Raw genomic sequence first — 9,524 nt, 5'->3', positions numbered from 1 at the left:
TGAGAAAAGCATTATACTGTGTTTTCAACTGAATGATGTTCATTTTATTTAGAGCTGAAAGATTTCTCAGAACTTTAATAGTTCATGAAACTGGGTACACCAGTAAAATAATGCTAATTGACATTATTAGCTAACATGTTTGCAAACATTTCTCATATTACTAATCTAGGCAAGCCCTTTGATAATGTCCCTAGCATTATTTTTAACTCCTGTTTTACAAACTGTCCTAGGAGTTAGTTTAGGAAAATACAGTTCCTTGGCAAAACTGTACTTGCTTGGATATTTTAAATCTGCCCCCGCCCCTCCTGCATATTCTGTTTATTCCATCTCAGATTATGGACAACAGCTCTGTGATCAAATAAAAATCTCATCTTGAAAAATAGAGAGAGGCTTATTCTGAATCTTTATTCCTCTGATCATTTTGCTCCATATGTCTGTTGGAACCTTTAAAAAGTCATCGCCTTTTGTTTTGTGCCAGAGGGATGCATTTTTGTTCTGCAGGAGAAACGTATCTAATGCTAAAGGGTGAAAAAAATTCTGCTCTTAAAACACTAAATAACTTTATTTTAACTTAAAAACAGCTTTGCAAAAGGAAAAACTGCTGGAATCTTTTACTTTCCATCAAGAGGATTAAAGAGAAGGTAATAGTACCACCTCCCTGGAGGAGCTTCTGCCTGCTTTGGGAATAGCTGTATGTGGCAAGATTGTGCAGTGCTTCTCTTTCTGTAACTTGTTAAAACATAAGAAAGAGAAATGAATCAGAAAGTCCTCCTCTCGATTCCTCTGTTTTCTCAAAGCCATATTCCTTTAAGATGATGTAATAGTCATTTCCCTGGATGGTTTCTTCCCTGCACTGCTGAAACAACAGCATCTGAACTGCACTGGGAACTGTGGAACCACCCAGCTCAGCAGCCAGAGCAGCAGCTCGGGCAGCAAGAGCAGACCAAGCAGCTACCTTGGGCATCCTTTCAAACTGCTGCTGGCTGTCTTCTTTCAACCTTGCTGGGAACATGGGAGCTTCTGTGCCCTTACTGGCAGGCTGGATACCACTGTGGGATCCCACTGAAACGTGTCAGTTCTTTTCCCAAATTCTGGGGTTTCTGCAAGTCATCTGAGCCAAGGTCCCTTCTGAAACACTCTCTCTCTCTTCCCCCCACTCTTAAGGATACTGATTGGGATTTATTTTGGTTTTTTTTTCCATCTCAGATATTGCTATACATACTGGTTTCTTATCATCACCTGCCATGGTTAACTTTCCTGTGACTCGGTTTAACTCTTGAGATCTACATGGATATTGCTAAGAGCACTTTTCTTACCTTTTGTGTACCTTTCTGGGGTTGGATTTGCTATTAATTGGACTCAGTGTGCCTGTCCGTGTGTTCTGATTGCTTTGACAATTTGCTTTTCTTGACAAGAACTATGCATTAACTGTAACCAAGGTAAGACTTGATGTTCTCATTTTCCCATCTGCATAGGCTCTAAGTGCCCGGCTTGTTTAAAGCTGAAATATGTAATTTCTTCTTAATACAATGCTGTCATGTATATTTTCCCCACACTAATTATTGCTTGGGGGAGGAAAAAAACACCCCAGCAAAAAGAAAATTAGCAAAGAGGTTTCTCTTAGCTGTATAGACTAACCTGCTTTACCTTGTTTTAACTTTTATGATATTCAGAGAAATAATTGTTTTGTTTTGCTTTCCCTCTTTAACAGACCTGTGAATAATCGTAGGCTTGGCATGACCTTGATTTTTGGGGCTTTGCTGGAAGATCTGATGATGTGATTGCATTTCACAAGGCGATTGCTCTCCATCCACTGTTTAAGCCACTTTTCAAGCTTCTGTGACACAGTCACTTATGGACAAATCTGACTTTTTTTTTTTTTAAATAAACCCCTTGGTGTTTTCCTTTTCCTGTTACATGGTAGGAGCCTTATTTTATACTTTGATGTGATTTATAGCCCTGCCTTTCTTTGTGGTTGATTTTTGTTTGAAAATACAATGGCTCTGAGTGGAAACTGCAGGACTTACCTCCCTGCTAGAGAACAAGGGGCTGGTCTTCACTCCTTCCCTGAGGTGGTGGAGCTAAATGTGGGTGGCCAAGTTTACTTCACTCGCCATTCCACCCTGATAGGCATCCCCCACTCCTTGCTGTGGAAAATGTTCACCCCGAAGAGAGACACAGCCAATGATCTAGCCAAGGACTCCAAGGGAAGGTTCTTCATTGATAGGGATGGCTTTCTTTTCCGCTACATTCTGGACTATCTCAGGGACAAGCAAGTGGTCCTGCCTGACCACTTCCCAGAGAAGGGAAGGCTCAAGAGGGAAGCTGAATACTTCCAGCTCCCAGACTTGGTCAAACTCCTTACTCCTGATGATATCAAGCAAAGCCCTGATGACTATTGCCACAGTGATTACGAGGAGGTTTCCCAAAGCAGTGACACAAGAATATGCCCCCCATCATCGCTCTTACCTTCTGACCGAAAGTGGGGATTCATTACCATTGGGTACAGGGGGTCATGCACCATCGGCAGAGAGAGCCAAGCTGATGCCAAATTCAGGAGAGTTCCAAGGATTTTGGTTTGTGGAAGGATTGCTCTAGTCAAAGAGGTCTTTGGAGAAAGTTTGAATGAGAGCAGAGACCCCGATAGGGCTCCGGAAAGATACACCTCCAGGTTCTATCTCAAGTTCAAGCACCTAGAGAGGGCTTTTGACATGCTGTCAGAATGCGGATTCCACATGGTGGCCTGTAATTCCTCAGTAACGGCTTCTTTTGTCAACCAATACACAGATGACAAGGTCTGGTCCAGCTATACTGAATACGTCTTCTACCGTAAGTACAAGCTATTTGCAGTGCAAAAATTAATCATCTGCTTAAAGTCGGTCTTTTTTTCAAATTTTTCTTGGTTTCAAAGCACTGGCAGACTTGATTTTACTGTATCTGTTGCTGACGGAAGTTGTCCTTTGATAAAACGGGATCCCAGTGGCTATGTTTTAGGTTAAGCTCTTATACTATAAACTGATGCTGAACTCAATGGTATCGTCTTGGCTAGGTGGCAGCACAGACTGCCAAAAGCACCCCTTTTCTCCCCTGCAGCTGAAAGATTCGGCTATGCTTGGCTTTGCAAATCTGCCATTTATCTGACTGCCTGACACATTTTCTGAGTACTTGCTGGATTCAATAGAAGCCTTGCAAACACACTGCAGATTTAATTACAGAAAATCTTCAAATGAGATTCAATTTACAAAGGTAATAGCTATTTGATACTAGTCAGGCACAGCCAGCCAAGCCATCTGTCAACAAAACTGACACACATGCAGGGAAGAAGAAACAAAATCCAGTTGTTCCATCTCCTTTTCAGCAGGGGTCTTTCCCAGACCCAATTCGTATACTTTAGAATGAGGGTTCAGTGGATAGAGAGGCAGATTGTTTCATCTTGTTATGCAACATGCCTATGAAAAAATAGCCCCCCTCGTAACTAGATGCATCTGCCCTGCTAACTGCAGTCACATCAGATCACATACTGTTGTACTAATTTTCATCTGATAGCTCTAGCAGGCTCATTAAATTTCTAAGTTGATGTTCAGGCAGGGACACTGTTACCAATGGTAACATCAGAGTAATTTTAATTCTATAATCCTGTATCAGAAAATCATTCCCTAACCTCTGGGACTGAAATATTCAAGGAGCTGACCTGGCTATTTTACTTTATTTTGAAAGGGTAAAGGAGAGAATATTTCCCTATTCCATTTATTGAAGTGGACTTTGTCCTATATCTTGAAGTTGCTGGGCAGAGAGAGAAAGGAAGGTGAATAATAGCTACTTTGTCCTACTTACCTGTCACGCTACACGTAACTATTATTAGCAATGCCAATAACATGAAAATTTTATTAAAGTTTATGTTGAAAGATGTGGCAGGACTTGGGTACTTTATTATTACAAGTGTAATACACTACAGTGCAATGCTAGGGCCTCTCAACAGACACCTCAGATCTGCTAAGGTAACAGTGCTTAGGTTAGCATTCTGTAAAAGACTCCTCTGTTTTTTATATACATAGATTTATTAAAAAGTATGTTTTGTCTCCACTTCTTATAAAATAGTTCAAAGGTCTTGGATCCCCTTGAGGGCAGGCTGAGATTGGTAACTTAATAATAAGTTTCTAATTCATATCTCTTACTGAAGCAAAATTAATGTAGTTCCACAAATGGGCTGAAGCGAACCTTAAATTAAAGCATTTTCTGAAAAAATTGGGAAGCTTACTTGTGCTTTATTTAGAGACTCTTTCATAATTGAAGATAGGCCCTGAATCATGTTCTAATTAGCAAACACAGATCACTGTTCTCTTGTATTCTTCCCATCCTTACCCTTCCAAGACTGTTAGCTTTTACTTCCTTTTTTTTTTATCAGTACTAGTGCTTAGTTGCCGAAGTCAGAAGCATCCTAGAAATATATGCAAGAGAAAAAGAGAGAATATGAATGTGTAGCTTCAGCAACACAGGCCTGGGCTCAACCCACTGAAGTCCCTGGAATGATGCCCATTGCATTCAACAGGCTTTGGGTCTGGCCCTATCTGAGCACATTTCAGCTCTGTGGATCTTTAAAATTCAAGCCTGGATCTGGATCAGAATTTATTTAAATGAGCTTTGTCTCTAGAATGAGCTAAACTAATGACCAAGAGGCCAACTCAGCCTGCTCAATCTAGATCCAGGTCTGACTTGTGACTTGAGCCTGTCTTGAGTTATTGTAACAGTTGTCATTGCTGGCTTGCAAGGATTGTACAGCTGTGCGTTAGTAATCCAATCGCAGGCAGAGCTAATGTAGGAACTGAGGCAATACTTACAGAATATGTTAGTCAAAGAAGGCCCTTCAAATCAAATCTTCAAAAGTCATTTTATTTTAAACTTTGAGGACCGATAAAATTGACAGCTGGCTTTCTAGTGGGACATTATAACTTCTCTGCAGCTGCTTAGCCATAATTATTTAATTAGAAGCTGCCAACTGTGCCTATATAAGCATTAATTCATCAAGCTGTTGTGCTCAGGTTAATGGGCTGAAACATGGGAGGTGCTCTAATGCAACTAGTTAGCTACATGCTAAGATGTTCTTAGCTGAGCAGCTTAACTACCTCTTGTGCAAACCTGAAGCTCAGCTACATCTGAGCTAGGCAATGTGTGTGGAAGTGGTTCATTTCTACAAGAATAGAAGGAAAAGTCATTTTTATGTCCTAAAATATTTGTGTCTAAAAGCTCATGGTGGCATGTATTTAAATAACATTCTGCATGTGAAAATTAATCCATTTGAAAGCAATCAGGTGGATTGAAGGAAATTGTGCAAAGTGGCAGTTATTCAGATAAACTAATGGATACAGCATATGCTGTTGAAATGTATTATTAATATGGTGAGACTTATGCTCCCTTTGGAGTTTATATTTAGGGGCCATTAAGGCTAATGGGAGATTCATGTTCTCGCTGGGTGAAACTTACCCACGATTACAAGGGCCACAGAAAGCATCCAACGCAGCAAACTTGCATCTGTTTTGCTGAGGGGGGTAGTGAGATGTGCTGCAGAGCAGAAACTCAGGATGACTACGCAGTCCTTGCGTGCTGTGCAGCTGGGCTCTACTCCAGTTTCAAATAGGCCAATGCAAAAGGGAATTTAGAGACAGGCAGCATTTGAACATTAGGTCTACAATTAAATGGACCCAGGGAACAGAGTTCCTGTACAGGGAGAATTAAGTTGTCACAGACTGGTATTGCTTAGAGGTGGGGCAGTAGTTGAGGGTTTAAGGGCCTGAACATGGGTTGAAGGAAAGATTTCTTTCTCTTTATTCCATCCCCTGGTTCTCCTGTGTTTTGAACATCCCTTAAACTGGAGTGCTTGAAATATGGAACTGGATCAGAACTTTATGGCCTGAGTCCATGCCTGATTATAAAGCAGTATGATATAATATATATAAATATGTTATGTGCAAACTCCTTTTATGGTCTTTCTGCTGTCTCATAAACAGATTATGGAAAGTAAACCTTTCCACCTGGTTCCAAAATGACACTCTTGCCAGAGCAGTTGGCTGGGTCTTGCACACAGATGTCTATGAGTTCTCAGACCTGAAATAGGAAAGTATAAGTTGGAAACGGAAATGTCCTGGTTCTAATTGTTAGCTCAGTGACTTCTAATCCTAAAATGCATTCATATGCCAGAGCAGTTGAAGGGATTCAGAGTGGAAGAATATGGCAGGTCAGGGAGGGACAGGACTCTGCCCTCATTGCAAACAAGCTCCTGTTGCCATAAATAGAGTTGCAAGTTGTCCTTTGAAGCCACTCATCTTCTCTCTCTGCATCTTAGAGGCACCTCAGGTAATTGGGAACAAGTCTAATGCATATGGCTGTAGGCTTCCACTGTAGACTTCTAGGGTAAGCTTCTTTTCTTTACTCTTTCAGCTGTTAGGATGGCTGTGGGTGGCATCAGTGCTAACCCATCAGCAGGTGGCATTCTATTTAACTGGAGGAATCAGAAGTGGGAGACAGAGGAGAATCACTAGGCATAAATACGTTGGGAATAGTGGAAAAAGAGCTGGAGAGAAACAGCAAGTGAACAGACAAGAAGAGACAGATGCCAAGATAGGGTGAGAAGGCACTCTATAGGGGTGCCCATCCTTTAATTTATCCTAAGAGGTTTCCAACCAAAGGAAAAGTAGAGTGACTCAAGCTAGATTCAGTAACTCTCCATGTAATAAGTACAGTGAATTCTTAGAGCCAGTTTCCAAAGTCTGAGCAAGCATGAAAATTACTTTGAAATTTGAGGAATTTATGCACATTCCCTTAAATCTAGTCTTGAGTAGACCACTTCATAACTATGCACGTAAAACCACTCAAGTAGCTGTAAATGTTCAAAGGAAACTTTGAGACATTTATAGCAATATAACTGTAGGCTGAAAATTAATTGACAGGATTCTTGCTCCTTAAAGACATGCTCAGTCTTAACTCATTATGGCAACAGATGTCATTTTTTGCCCTATTTTCACATTATTCTTTCAAGAAAATACTGCTATTTGTTCCTCCACCTCCTCCTCCCCCTTTTCCCTGTTTGACTTAAGGAAATGGTTCAGGACTACACTTCAAATTACCCTTGGTTAAGTGGTTATATTCTATTTAGTAGGACTGCGTAGAAGAACAGGTGTGGTAGCTGGTATCCACAGAATTTAGATTGATGACTTCTAACTTGATGTGCAAATCTAGGTTATATATCATCCTTGGGTTATTCATATGGAATTTTACCTGAGATTAATATAATCAGCTGGAGGATATCACTGGTTTTATCTGAATACAGCTGAAAAAATTTAGTTGTGAGTATATAATGGTTATTTTCTCTCTCTCTTTCTCTCTCTCAAAACAATTATTTTATTTATAAACATTATAATAATTATATATAATATAACCATTATATAATATATAATCACCACTATAATTATGTATATATATCATATATGTATAGTATGTCTGTATGTGCATACATTTATATGTATATACTATATATATATTTATACCGTTATAATATATACATATATAATGCATACATATCTTATGAATCCAACTTTTGCATTAAGACCAAATTATTTAGGGATGTGTGTATGCGTGAGTGTGTGTATATTATGCATATGCACACACATTTTATATATATGAGAGAGAGAGTAGAGAGTTTATATTATAGTATTATAATATACTAGATAGATCGATAACAAATATATGTACGTGTGTGTGTGTGCACGCATGTGTATATATGTATATTTATGTATGTATGTATGTAGTGCATGGGTGCATAATACAGCCCCCCCTTACATAACTTAGTCTTAATGCAAAGGTTGGATTAATATAATTCACTACATTTATACTATGAAATCTACAGCTATAAAATCATAAGGATTAGGCATTTAAATTAACTATTATCTTAACTGTCTTCCTGCCTCTTCAGACTGGTCCCTTAAATACATTTTATGACCTTTTTTGTTCTTTGTGCAGTGTAATTTTCATGTTTTAAGTGAAGATCAAAATAACCAGAAAAATAACAAAATAAAATAAAACGCTTTACATGATATGATCTACTGTTCCTTCAGATGTGAGATGTTTAAACCCTCACTGCCTTTGGTTAATTATCATCATCCGCATCAGCATCAGTGTTTTGCTTCCAACCTCTTGGTGAAATGCTTATTAAGCAGAGCTTCCTGTCCATCGTGCTGAATCAGGGGTTAGTTTGAAATCTCACTAGACTTCACTTCTGCAGCTTAGTGAGGATCTGACTCTGTTAACAAGCCTGTTTTCATACTTATGTTACTATAAAGTCAGATGATTTCAAAGACCACATTGAAAGGCACTTCTGAATGATATGAGTGAGGGTTAAATTATGTCCAATTTGTTTTCCAGGCTGAAGAGATTGCTCTTCAGAATTTAACTCTAGTGGAACAGTCTGATTAGAGTCATCCCACAGATCAGGAATTTGATTATTTGGTTGATAGTGTTGATTTATAGTCTGAATAATCAGGCTTTTCCTAGTCTTATTACAAACAGATTGATCTACAGATTATTTCAAACTCTCACCTCAGATATTAAATAAAGTAAATTCCTTGAAGAAAAATGCTTTTGCAGTTTTGCAAAAGTAGCTTCTGCTCATTCATTTTCTATCACATTCGACTATAAATAGTTACCAGTATTGTTGTTCAGGAGCCAGTAATGGTACCTATTGGGAATTGACCTTTCTACCTATGCAGTACTTACCGCAAGGATTGGTTCTCTTAAATCTTCCATTGGATATGCTCTTTGTAGATTTGAATGCTTGATTCACATTTTATTTGAGTAAGTCGACCTGTCATGTTGCTGTCATTAAAAGTACTATTTAACTTGCAATATATATTATTCCATGTTGATGGAGGCCAGTACAAATGGTCCCTTTCATGATGGACTGAATTCTGTGGAAGATCCACCAGAAGGGAAGGAAGGGAAGCCGTTGCTTTTTCATGCTCACCTCGGCCTCCTTTGAGGATGAAGAGTTGTGAGTCACAGCTAGAACTTCAGGTGAAGGCTTCTGAATGTTACCTGGTCAGCCAGCTATATGATTTTCCTGACTTTCTGCTGGTCTGTCATTAGGCTGTATACTCTATAGTGATAATTGAATCATTTTGGATTATATCATCCCATCAGTTTTAAAGGAGAAACCTTTGTAAAAATAGATGTATGGCCTATACAGAAAAACCTTGTAGACTGTGATGGGTGAAACAAAACAGGAGTTGTGGCATTGTAATAGAATGGCCTAGAGCAGTGATTCTCAACTGGGGTGACATGAAATCCTTCCAAGGGAGCTACAGCACCCGGCCCCTGTGCCAGGAGGTAAGCATTTTCTTTGCCTCCTGCCAGACACCTCATTGTCCCACAAAGGAGGAGGAGGAGCCACAGGAGGTGGGGGGTGTCGAGCAGTACCCGGGTGCCTCCAACAGCAGCAGGAGCAGTCCTGCTGGGATGCTGTGCATGCTGGCTGG

The 9,524-nt window shown here is 39.5% G+C and overlaps 1 protein-coding gene across 1 annotated transcript; it reads left to right on the top strand.

The window, feature by feature from the left end:
• Positions 1–1,715: 1,715 nt before the first annotated feature.
• KCTD16 (potassium channel tetramerization domain containing 16) lies at positions 1,716–2,999 on the top strand. The gene has a single exon (XM_014597625.3). It carries the CDS (start codon positions 1,998–2,000, stop codon positions 2,997–2,999), a length of 1,002 nt encoding a protein of 333 aa, XP_014453111.2. The 5' UTR covers positions 1,716–1,997.
• Positions 3,000–9,524: the final 6,525 nt, after the last annotated feature.

Source organism: Alligator mississippiensis, chromosome 9 (assembly GCF_030867095.1).
Source record: "Alligator mississippiensis isolate rAllMis1 chromosome 9, rAllMis1, whole genome shotgun sequence".
Taxonomy (NCBI): domain Eukaryota; kingdom Metazoa; phylum Chordata; order Crocodylia; family Alligatoridae; genus Alligator; species Alligator mississippiensis.
This window is presented reverse-complemented; position numbering and strand designations above follow the sequence as displayed.

Excerpts from the sequence above, each read along its gene's own strand:
- KCTD16 (XM_014597625.3), top strand. The coding sequence starts at position 1,998 with ATGGCTCTGAGTGGAAACTGCAGGACTTACCTCCCTGCTAGAGAACAA.